The sequence below is a fragment of the Astatotilapia calliptera genome, chromosome 18 (genome assembly GCF_964374335.1).
Source record: "Astatotilapia calliptera chromosome 18, fAstCal68.1, whole genome shotgun sequence".
In the NCBI taxonomy this organism is placed as follows: Eukaryota; Metazoa; Chordata; class Actinopteri; order Cichliformes; family Cichlidae; genus Astatotilapia; species Astatotilapia calliptera.
Window position 1 is genome coordinate 20928533 of NC_137439.1, and position 12905 is coordinate 20941437.

The 12905-nt window shown below is 41.8% G+C and overlaps 1 protein-coding gene across 2 annotated transcripts in view; it reads left to right on the top strand.

Annotated features, from left to right (window-relative positions):
- Positions 1-12905, top strand: part of LOC113010977 (ephrin type-B receptor 1-B) — a 436216-nt gene that overhangs the window by 351185 nt on the left and 72126 nt on the right. For both annotated transcript variants that reach the window (XM_080292596.1, XM_080292597.1), the window contains exons 24-25: positions 5221-5376; positions 12514-12849. In XM_080292596.1, the coding sequence (XP_080148722.1) occupies positions 5221-5376; positions 12514-12849 (492 nt within the window). The remainder of the gene's footprint in view (positions 1-5220; positions 5377-12513; positions 12850-12905) is intronic.

Below are 12905 nucleotides of genomic sequence, written 5' to 3' on the forward strand. Positions count from 1 at the left end.
TATTATGCGCTCACCGAGCATATTGCTTAGCCTAACCCCTGAGCAGCTCTGCACATCAACCATTCTTAAAGCTTGCTCTCAGAGACTTTCTCATATTGCTAATCTTCTCCTGTTTGTCCTGCCTAATCGATACATCAATGTTGTGCGAAACATTTTCTCCAAATTAACAGTTTGGTGTATAAAGGTGGTCTGCATGCTTCTTAACGCCGGAGAGATTTAGGTTGTCGTCATTATCAGTAATCTTGAACCAGGTGGGAAAATGACATTGAGGAGATCGTCATCTCAAGTCTGCTGCTCAGGCTCTGCTATGACATGAAGTCATCCCAGTTAGACTGTCATGAGTAGTGAGCAGCGATCCACAGCTGCCATACCTCCGTCAACTAACTGTAGAGTGAGATAGAGAGAGAGGGAGGGAAAGAAAGACAGCCAGCCTTCGAATAGATTCAGAGCTGTCAATCAAGGCGAGAAAGGAACAACGGGAGGAAAGGTACAAGGTGGGGGGGAAAGCAATTCCAGGGAGAGAGACAAAGAGAAGTCAGGAAAGAGAAGTGAGCAGGAGGATTGAACAATGCAAAGAGAGTCCTGAAGGGACCACTTCAGAGGACTGAATGTTTTGTTTCTGCATACAGCCATTTCAAATGTGGGTTATTCCCCCACTGGGGAGACTAATTGCTTGTTGATATAATATTACAGCCTTCATCTCCCTGAAAACCAACACATCTGATGAGTTATGGCTCTGCGTGCTACATGTTTTCTTTTTCTTCTCGTCCTTCTTCTTCTTCTTCCTCTCCTTCTTCACCTTGTTCCATCCCCCTTCTGCGGCACAGGAACTCCTGACCTCCTGCAATCTAAATATTCACAAATCAGGAAGAAAGATTTTGGGCTCAGTTCCAATATCAATAAAGCATAACGATACATTCTAGGGGCTGCCTGCTCTTCGAATGAGACATTTGCGGTTTTGTGAGTTATTGACATAATAGTTCAAATCACTTTATCATTCTGACTTTCTCTTTTTGCCCATATCTATTCCTCCTTCTGGTTTTGTGAGGCAGACTAGTAGGGCGCTAATTGATGAGTTTAATGGTAACATTCATGCACATACGATTTGTCAATTACAGGGAGAAGACAGAGGAAAAACAGCAAGTACGCCCGAGGCACAGGTTTTCAGGCACCAGAGCAAAAAAAAACAAAAAACCCAAAAAACATTATGGTGCAAAGGAACGAGGCAGTTTACCTGAAGAGATCCTATGGATTGAAATGTTACATTTGCATAATTGTTTTTTTTATGCTTTTGTGTTTTGCTTGTGCTTTCTTTTTTTGTCTGTTTTAAGGATTAAGTCATTGCTGAGAGCAAATAGTGCGCAAACCTTTCCTCAATTAAGGAAGAAAACCAGAGCGGGGGTTCTAATCTAGACAGATATTAATCTTATGTTGTGTCTAAAGTGTTTGCTTGCGTCTTTGCGGGGCTGCTTTGTTTCTGCCAGGTTGTCACTTATCTCACCTCCTGTAACGCTGATTGTAGCGTCTTCGGTTTTCCCAAGGAGAGGTATTAAATTATCTCAGGTTCTGTCAAACATGTTTTAGTCCAGTGGCGGAAAATGCGGGTGCGCCATCTCATTTAATCGGGTCAGCTGTAGTCATAGTACGTGATATCACTGATGCCAGTATGGGAGCGTTTTCGTAGGATTATGGAGTGTGTGCATTTACATGAGTTGTGTACAGGAATCTAAGAGTGTGTGTGTGTGTATTCTTTTGCTCATAGGTTTGCTTAGAGACTCATTTGTAGCACCGCTATCTCAGACTGCTGAATCAGCACGGGCTCTCCTGCTTTTCTCCTCACTTTTTCCCATTTATGAGTGTCTAGCCCAGCTACTGTCTGTCTGTAAACACACAACCCGAGGGCAGAATCCAATGCACATATTCTCCTCACACCCCATTAAACACACGCTGAACAACCTATTGTGATCCCTTTTCAGAAGAGCCGAGCAATGCATTTGAAGCTTTTCGCTTGCTTTTGTGAGACGCCATCTGCATGCGTGCGGTGCTCTGCTCCCCCGATGTTTGAATTTTATGTGGCAAAGATGATGAGACATAAGATCCCTTCCCTTCTCCTGCTAAAAATGAATTTTTGATCTGCGTTTTATCGTCTTGTAATCTCTGATATTGTTGGTGGTTATTGCTTTATAAAATGGGTCTGCAGCTGGTATGTGCTCCCACATATGGCCAGGGAGAGTTTTATAGAGTCTCTATGTTCTTGTATTAGAAGAAGCTTGATCTCATCACACATGGAGTCAGTGTTACAAGTCAAGAGAGTTTGCAAACTATCAGTCCCACACTAAAAAAAGAGCCCCCCTACACACCCGTAGGAACATTATTGCCTATATGCAGTAACATTTTCACAACCCTTGCACATCTGCTGTATCAAGACAGGTCTTAAACATCCACGACATAGCAATAGCAATATGTTCTTCTTCTATTTGGACTTGGTGCAGTTTGATCATGTATGTTTGATAAATATTGGTGCTCTGACTGTGTGTGGAAATTGCTGTGTGACTAGACATAAGGTCAGTCAGTTAGCCCACAGTGTGTCCGTCAGCCCAGCCAAAGGACATGTAAGAACCGCGGCTCGCTGGGAATCGCCTTCACTTGTGTGCGTGTGTGTGTATATAAATCATCTCTCTTTTTAACCTGATTTGCTTCTCATTCTTTCTTTATCGCTAATCCTTCCCGACAGCTTATAAGAGGGGCTGGCCAAATCCTAGTCTATAAATGTCAGAAAATAGGATCTATAAAATGTCCAGCATTTTTAATTTTTTAAGCATAATATTTTTAATTGTGTCTCAGAGACCTGTTTAATTAGCAGTGGAGGTTTCCCTTTCATGCAGTGCTATATTTTCTAGTGTTTGACCTGGCAGTGAGGGAGAATGGGCCCAACACCTTGCCATTGTGGCGATCGTGGCTCAAGAGTTGGGAGTGGCTCAAGGTTGCCGGTTCGAGCCCCAGCTTGGACAGTCTCGGTCGTTGTGTCCTTGGGCAAGACACTTCACCCGTTGTCTACTGGTGGTGGTCAGAGGGCCTGGCGGCACCAGTGTCCAGCAGCCTCGCCTCTGTCAGTGCGCCCCAGTGTGAATGTGTGTGTGTGAATGTGTGTGTGAATGGGTGGATGACTGGTTGTGTAAAGCGCTTTGGGGTCCTTAGGGACTAGTAAAGCGCTATACAAATACAGGCCATTTACCATTGTTAGTTTAAATAGCTCTCCGTTTGGCAACGTGTTCATATTAGAATTGAAGGCTCTTAGTCAGATTAAACTAAACTATTTTGTTGATGGACTGATTTAAGCAGTCTCTATTAATATTTGAAATACTTAGCCAAACCACTGGCCCGTCATTTTGATAAACTCTGTCATTGTTTTTCTTGATAAGCATCTTAGTGCTGGGTAGGTGTTTCACTTTGTGAGCGAAATGAATAAAATGACTGTTTTTATCTGTCTATCGCTCAGGCAAATAGACACAGCCTTGCCCCATTAAATGTATAACTTATTCCCCTTTTGGCATGCAGCAGTGCCAGAGCATCCTCCCTCATCAGTAAGCCTGCTAAGACATAGGACATTGATCATAGTTATTTTACTCAGTAAAATAACCCCTCCACACCACACAGAAACTCTTTGTATTCTTTTGGGATATTGGGGTGAGTGGATTAGGTTATTGCCTGCACTTAAGCACAATGCTATCAGCTACAATAATCTTCATAGTCCACCGTGGCCTTTAGAATTTGGGACTTTAACACGTCACACCAACATCCACAAACTAGTGCTGGCAGGACTGTTTTAGAAATCCTCGTTCTTCTTATCAGTAAGGCCAGTATGACTCTCGCAGCCTGTCTGAGATTGTGGTCATGCTGCAGAATAACTTTTAAATGATCAGAGCCTAATCGCTCTGGTATCAGGCGATGAATAAAACATTTAAAGTGCCCGAAACTTTTGCACACTGCTGTGCACGAGGAAAACGTAAATGAGTAAAAATTCAGTACTGCGCTTAAATATGTCTGCATACAGTGAGGGGTCAAATTTACTAAGCAAAGCAAATGAAAACACAATGCAAAAATGTGCCAGTGGGTGTGGAGGCTTCTGCTAACAATGCCCTAATTTAGAAACAAAGACGCAGCCGGCTCATTTTAATATTGAACAAAAGCGTCTACCAACAGAAGAACAAACCAGCAGGTCAAAAGCAAACAGACCCAAAGAGGGAGCGAGTAATGCACTAACCAAAGTAATATGAGCTAAGCACAGGTTTCAGGCATGGTCCTCTGTCTGGATATAGTATAGTATTTCAGCTCTATAGGTAGCATCGAATGTGGATCCAAATGTTTTTGATGTAAGGGCAAACTCTGTTTCCATTAGATATTCCTGGGGACTTTGTGCTGTCTTGTAGGCTGAGGCGGCCATTCACTGGATAAATCTGACAGCTCAGGTGGAGTGTGGGATTTATCTGGAGGAGGGATTACAAACTGTTCAGCTATACTACCTGAAATCGCTGTGTCACACCTGTAGAATTTGTAGAAGAACACAAATCATTATTTACCGCAAGCTCTTCACCAAGCCTTTGTGTGCCTACAGATCTTAAGATTCAGACGTTAAAACACTTTTGGGCTTTTGTGCACTCTGCTGTTTTTCAGAAACCTGAAACCCATCGGTCACTGTTAAAAGAAAAAAAATTAAATAAATACCTTGGGTGGCTGTAATCCAAGACACATCTGTTTAGGTATTGGGGTTTTCCCTCTCTCTATCACACTGAGTTCAGAGAGTTCGGTTAAGTTAAGTTGTGTTTAATCAATATGCCTGTATTATAGATATGCAGAGCTCGCCGCTAAACATTCAGGGCGAGGACTCAGTGGAGAAGTACAGGATACAGCCAAAGCTGCAGCACCGTGTTCACATCCTTGAGCCATCCATCCATGCCAATTACCTCTATTTCTGATAACATCTTCCACTGCTGTCCCACATAAATTAACCCTCCTAGCACCAGCGATGACAGCCACATTAGGAGCAAAATAAGACATGCGTTAAATATAGCGGAGTTTGGGAGGGGGTAAGAGTAACTTGCAGAAAGGCAATTGACAAAAATCACTTAAAAATAGCTTAACCTTGTGCTTGCCTTAATTGAATTCATGCTTTTTTTGTTGTATTTTACAGTTCTAACAGTGTTTTTTTTCTTGTCACAGCATGTCCACCGGGTACCTTCAAGTCGACCCAAGGTCCAAGTCTTTGTCTACAGTGCCCTCCTAACAGCCGCTCCACATCTGAGGCTGCCACCATCTGCGTGTGCCGCAACGGCTACTACCGTGGGGATGGTGATCAGCCAGATAAACCTTGCACCAGTAAGTATCCAATAAATTAGATTGGCTGCGCACTAAGGCACTAATACATATTAAAAGCCACATATAAACAAAATGTCAGAAATGGCACTTTCTGGCATTTTCTGAGACAAACTGAAAAGGATCCAGTGGTCTATCACGGCTATCACAGGGTGAGACGCGGGGTTATCTATTTTAATTTAAATGCATATGAATGTGCATTTATCCAGCACCCATCTTGTCTTCTTATTGTCTTCTTCTTAGGATTGATGGAGCTCCTTGTGTTTCCTCTCAGCTATCTCTCTCTCTCTCTCCACATCCTTTCTCACTTCTCTCGTTTTTGCTGTTGTTCTTTCTCCGTGTCTAGTATCATCCCCTGAAGTCCTAATTACTCAGGCAAATGCTGTGAAACTTCGACACTGTCCTGCCGTTATCCGCTGGAGATCCAATAAGGCCTCTCACAGCATCGTAGTTATCTTAATATGATGTAAAAGCAATATGCTAAGCCTTCCTGTTATCCCTGCTGACACACAGTTATGCAGAGGGAGAGCATTGTTAGACCCCAAAAAGTTTGTTTACCTCACTTCCTTCACTGTCACTGGGGAGTGTCTTAATGGTTTGTTCTCTTCACAACATCAGGCTGGAAGCATTATTGGTGTGGTTATGTGTTCATTTAGCCCACATTTATTCACATAGACCTGATTAATTGGCCCAAATGGACTCAAAAGCACATAGAACTTTCCTAATCAGGTAGCAGCTGTATAGCTTTTGCTTCTAAACTCTGAGTTCATTGTTCTTATTTAGCCATGTATTCTTTTGTGAAAAAAATAAATGAGTAAACAAATAAATAAATGAATAAAAGGGGCTAAAAGGTGCAGTGAATGCCCAGCGGAGCATGGCTGTCTGTCTCTGAACGATTTGGCTATGTGAAAGGTGTGCACAGCAGCGCTTAATCCACCGAGGAAGACGTTACACGTAGGGAGAGTGCCGTTTGGTGAAAAAGTGGACCTGAACAGGTATGAGGGCAACAGCATTGATCACCACAAAGATGATGGCGTCACTAGGTTTCATTTCAGCTCTTGGTCACAACTTCTATCTTTTCTGCGGCAACAATAGCACAAACAGGACTAGCGCACAGACTGGTTGTACCACATGTTCTTGACGTGAAAGTAGAGCTGGGCGATAGAACGATAACGATATGTATCGCGATATAACTTTTACTCGATAGAGAAATTAAGCTATCGCGATAGACTTCGCCGCTCTTGTCCTCTTAAAATAAAATTTTTTTTTAAAAAAAAGGTCAGCCAATCCAAACTAAGTAGCGCAGAGCCGAACCAATCACAGCCGCAGCGTCACGTCGCGTGACTTGTTACGTACAGCACAAGTGCCAAGCCGCACATGTGTTTGTTTGGGAAGCAGGCAGCGGGTAATGGAGCCAGCGCGTAATGGAGGAAATGAGTGTGCCGACTAGAAAAATCAACCGAGCGTGACCGAAGAGAAAACAGATGATGGTTCCAATGCCGGAGAGATTGTCAAACGGAAGAGCCATAGAAGCTCCGTAGTGTGAAGGTATTTCGGCTATTTCAAGTCTGACAAAAAACAGAGTAGCGTGCACTGTAAATTGTGCCGAAAGCAAGTCTGGAAATACAATAAACTGGTGCATGCGTCACACTGTGCGCCACGTTATTGTTTCGGTGAAATGAATTTCTACAATACTGTTACTGTTAATTCTACTCTGCAGTGTTTAAATGCTTACATATACACACAGTTACTGTCCGTCCACACATACGACTCGGGTCTGCTTCTATGCCCCAGCTTTGTTTACTTTTTCCCACCGAGGCTTCTAGACTTCTGATTGGCCAACATTTCTGCACGGTTAGGAATCTAGCGCCACCTGCTGCTTTGGCATGTTCATAGCAGCGTTTTCCTTCATTTCTGCCTTTATGTGTGGACGGGATTATTTTTTAAAACGAAAACGGAAAATCTCCATTTTCAAAAACACCCGTGTACGTGTGGACGTAGCCTCAGTCTCTGACTGGAAGCGCTAATTCGTCATTCGGCTTTTGTCAGACTAAAGTAACTGTTAAAACTGTTTGAAAAGCTCAGCTATACAACAAGGAGAGATTGAGAATTTCCTTTTAGTTCTCAGTTTATTTGATACTGACAAAAGTTAGTTTTGTCTGTTCTTCTGTAAAACAAACTAAGATTTATTTTTAGAATTAATATTTTGTTTCTAAGTGGAATTGACAATTTAGTCTGTTTCGTTTGTTCTATTTTGAAACTTAAACGCTTTAGCGGCTGCCTTTTGTGTAGTTTGCAATATTTGCCTTTATTTATCTGAAAAAGTCTCATGTTCCTTAAGTACATCTACCCTGTTGAACTTATTATGGGAAATAAATATTTAAATAAAAACAAGCTGCTGATTATTTCACATTTTACTTGTGAGCAACGGCACATTTAAATCTTACAAATATAGTTATTTGGCTTATATCGTGATAGATATCGTTATCGCCTGAAATGAAAAAAACATATCGTGATATGAAAAAATCTCATATCGCCCAGCTCTACGTGAAAGTAAATGGCTACAACATGTAGACATGTAACATGGCTGCAAAGCAGTGCTTAGCTCTGCATAGGACAAACGCAGAGCTGTGCTGGTACCGTTTAGGCTTTAGATGTTCTCAGTTTTCTGTGCTCTCCAATAGTTTACGGCACTGCCTGACGAATTAGCAAGTGTTCCATCAGCTAAAGCCTCAGCCTTTATTTTGTGGCCTTGCATTTTCCCCCAAGCAATCTCAGCTCAACAGCAGCTCCATCTTAGACATCTTAAATAGATCCGTATGCTCTGTGTTCCATTTCAAAATGTAACTGGCTCCTTTTTTCTCTGTTTTCAATCTCGTCTTATCTGCTCTGTCAGTTCTGTTATTTTTTCCTTTGCCCCACTCTTCTCCTTCATTTTGTGCTCGGTCCTCTCTATAACTCTGTAACAGGAGTCCAGTTACATTGCTGTTTGTATTCAGACAAAAAAATGAAACTGCTTACTAATACACTCACACTTAAGTAAAACATACCAAAAGGCTGTATGCTAAATCTGTTGGAAATGGTCCCTTTTAGCAATATTATATTGATAATATTAAGCAAATGTTAGCAGCTTTTCAATTTGTATTAAAATAATTTGTCTGCAAATCTGTCTGCACAAAGCTTTTTCTGAAGGCTGAAGCATACAGTAGCAGCTAGGCGTGATGCTCTAGTTGTCATAGATCTCAGCCAGGGGGGCTAGTGAGATGATCCTAGTAGCAATCTCTTTAATACTACAGGTCTTGATAAGAGCACTGCTAGAGTAGCTTAAATCAGACCAGCCTGTAGCTTGATGCTGTAGCTTAAGCACTTCTTGCCGTCATCAGGCACGTAGGGGCTCTATGCTCCTGATCAGTCTGATTAGCTCGCTGATGGATTGTCTGTTGCATGGCTCTGTGAGCTGAAGGCCGCATGCTAACCACCCCACCCCCCACAACCTTTTTTTTCCCGTTGGGGGTATGAATATGCCAAGGCAGAGATGCACTTTTAAATACCAGCTCCTCGGATTTCCTTTATCTAAGACATTTTTTTCTGACTTCATTCTATGCCTGAGGAGAGGAATCAGCTACATCCCTGTTAATACGTTTTTGTTTGAAGACATGCGAGTTTTACCTTTGTGCCAGTGTCCATTCTGCTCTGGGTGGAACAAGATTTTGGAAACGCTCAACCAGCTTTAGTTTGAAAACCCAGGGATTGCGTTTTAGTCTGGAGAAGGAAATATAGAGACTTTTTTTTTAAACGCACATATCCTTGTTGATTGGGTTTTATCTGCCACAAAAATTAAGCTAGAACATTTAAGCTTACTCTCATTCCTTTTTGATTTCAACCTTTTTGTCTCGGTAGTCATTCCATTGGTGATGCTTTGGTACCTCTCTGTGTATTTTCAAGTATTGGTTCCATCTCAGCCTAAGCAAAGAAATCTCTGCTCATATGTTTTCTTTATCATCTTTCTCCTTAACATTTTTGTGACCAACCCTCTGTTTCCTGTTGCTCCTCAGTGTATACACTGCCAGAGTCTGCGTTTGGTCGATGCGATGTGCATTTATAGGTTTGTTAATGAAAATGTTCCTTCCTATCTGAATTTTCATTTTAAAGCAGTTTTAACAGTTTTTAAAATGAAAACATATTCAAATATTTTGAAGAGAAATGTTGATAAAGCTTCAAAGATTGTGTGTGAAACCTTTTCATTCTGATTTGGACTTTTTTAGTGAGTGTTTTATGTTCACTCTGATCCCCAAGCTCAAGGCCCCAGTTTGACATTCCCCAACTACCCCACAGATGTGCGTGTGTTTAAAAAAATAAATAATGAAAATAAATAAATAATGTTTTCATGTGTTAGTATGGTTCAGTGGAGAGAGGTCGGTGTGACCCAGCATGCTGGGACAATGGGTGTCTCAGTATGTGGAGTCAAAAGAATGACAAGCTGAGTGGTAACTGACGGGAGTCGAGCAGTGAAACCAGTTCTAATTGGTCTGGGGGGGGGGGGGGGGGGGGGAAGAGGTGATGGTGCATGAGGTCCGGGTGGACTTGTGTCAAAGAAAGAAAAAACAAATCCCATCAACACACCAGGAGGTACTCCGTGTGACAAAGCAAGATTTGAATATGCATTTTTTAATGTATAGTCTATGCTGAAAAATAAAAGCAACCCTGCCAAATTCTAAATATGTTATTATGTTTATACATTAAAAAAAAAAAAGCTGTATATGCAGCTGCTAACTGGTTCATGGGGAACATCTTTGGATGGTAATTGAATCAGCATAGATATGGGAACTGACAAGGAAAGCAGTATGGTTCTGATGAATTTCAGTATGCGTAATCTGTACCATATTGGTTCTGAGTGTTATGGCTCTCACTCAATACTCATATCTGTGGCCTGTCCCCTGAAAACTTCCTGGAGTCCTATCGAATGTCGTCTGTGCTTTTGTAATCCAAACAAAACCCATAAAAATTTCTAACTGAAATGGTTTATCTGTTTTTTTTTCTTCATTTTCCTCATCATCCCATTTAGCTGTTTTCCTCTGATTTTATAATTCAAAGGGAAAAGAGAGGAAGCTGTCAAAGTGAATAAATCTCTGCTCTTTTCTCACAAGCCTTTTTTTTCTTAATCCACTTCTGGAGTCAGTTAAGGGTGCTTCCCACAGCTCAGCCATCAGCTGGCCAGTTTCCTCTCTCAGTGACTGGTAATAAATGGAGCTAAGTCAAGGTAATTGTCTAGCCTGCTCTAATTCCTGTACTGACTTTGAAGACATAATGCTCTAGACTATCAGGCACAAGCATCCACTTATATTCAAAACTTTCCTAAGTCTCGTTGACACATCTAAAGTATCGCTCACACAGAGTCAAGAAAGGTTCAAAGCTACTGTCGAGTGTTATGGATGTGTATGGATGTGTATGGATGTGAAACTTTTATCAGTTTCATATTCCAGTTCTTCCTCACTCATCACTGTGAATACACCCAAATCTCACAAGCAGCACTGCTAACACGAACACACTCCGACTCTGACTGCTTTAGTCTCTTACAGAGTCACTATTAATCCTTATAACATGTTGTTTTTTTCATCTCTCACCAGCCCACACAGCCCCTCTTTCTTTCTCCCGGCTCCTCTGGCTGTGATCACTATCTCCACACAGGGACCTTCTGTTGGCCCCCCAAGGCCTTTTTCACATCATAAAAACAAACAGTTTGAAAGAAGAGAAGCACTAGCCTCAGACCATTCAAAAGGTGGATGAGTACACAATATCTGGACGTTTTTATTTTGGGCACTGGGGCTCTCTTTATATCAGTAGCCAAGGAAGGAAACTGGGCCGTAGTGTTTTACAGTTCAGGTGGTATTTTAAAGCCCCCTTAGTAACAGGGCGCTATGCATATCAGCCTGTGAGTGTGAGGAACACATGAGAGGAGTAACACAGTAGGACTTTTGACATAATACTCATAACAATATTGATCAGACTTTCATTTTGTCTACTAACTCAGGGGTGTTTTTTTGCTGCCGTGCATTTCTGCCTCGCCGCGTCTCTTCTTTCTAGGAAGCCATGTTCACCTTGCGTGACCCTGTCGATTTATTTAGCCGTATCATAAAGTGTCATTTTGATTTCCACATCTGCTTAAAGGGTATGACATAAATACTGTGGATGGCTGCACCAGTCTTATTCGCACAGACACTTTTGCGCATATTGCACTTGCCCATATTATAGAAAAGCACATGTGTAATGATGTATCATTACTGTTCCTATGCTAATGGCCTGCTTTTTGTGTTGCTGTGTGCGAGTCGAGTAATTCCTCAAAAGGTTTTCTAGAATTGAGTTGATTTTCGGTTCACTGTAGTCATGGGTCTAGAAATAGGTCAGTTTAATTTCTCTTATAATGATAAAGGTCAGGCTTTATGCAAGATAAATTGCTACCAGATCAGCTCTGCAGGGCTGCCTCACTTAACCTAAGGAGCTAGGGTAAGGGTTTTGGAAAGCTTTGTCTGGTATCTGGGAGGGCTGCTTCTGAGCAGTCGAAGGGTCTCTCAGCTAAGAGTAATTCTCCACTGGCATTTAAACAGATTTTAACTCTTTAAGAATTGTGCTGCAATTGCAGAAGGCCAAACAAGGCACTTTTCTGCACCCTGATATTAAGCCACCACTCAAGCAAAACAATAGTTTCATTATTTCTTGATTTCTTTCTGAATATCGTTTTTGAAGTTCCGCTCCAGCTGCGGGCTATGAGGGAGTGAATGGGAGCGTGAATCTCCAGAGCCACTTGGATAAGAATACTCCATGCAACACTGCATTTTGCTAAATAACCAATGTTTGATAGACACAAACGTTTCGCTGTATGATCTCTCTGGGTGTGAATGGAATAAATTAGCATTCCAAATTGTGCTCGAGATGAAGAAAAATAAGAAAAAGACAAGTTGCTCTCAAAACCAGCATTTGTATTTATTAGACTGTTGTAAATTGACAAAAGTAAAAGGAGAGAAATGTATGAAACTATTTTGTTTTCCTCTTTATAAGCAATGTGTTAATTTTCTTTCAGCCTGATGACATCTTTTACACAGATACCCTCAAGTTTATCTTTCATAATTTTTATATCTACAGGCGTGCCATCCAGCCCGAGAAATGTGATCTCCATTGTCAATGAAACCTCGGTGATCCTGGAGTGGCATGCCCCCAGGGAGACGGGTGGTCGTGATGATGTCGTCTACAACATAGTGTGCAAGAAGTGCCAGGCCAACCGGCGTTCCTGTTCCCACTGTGATGACAACGTCGAGTTTGTTCCAAGACAGCTGGGCCTGACCGAGACCAGGGTGTTCATCAGCAACTTATTGGCTCATACTGTCTACAGCTTCGAGATACAGGCCGTCAATGGTGTCAGCAATAAGAGTCCATACCCTGCGCAGCATGTTTCCATAGATATCACCACCAACCAGGCTGGTAAGTACCTTTACTTCCATGACCATTCAAAAAGCTGTCCATATCAATGTTGTTTT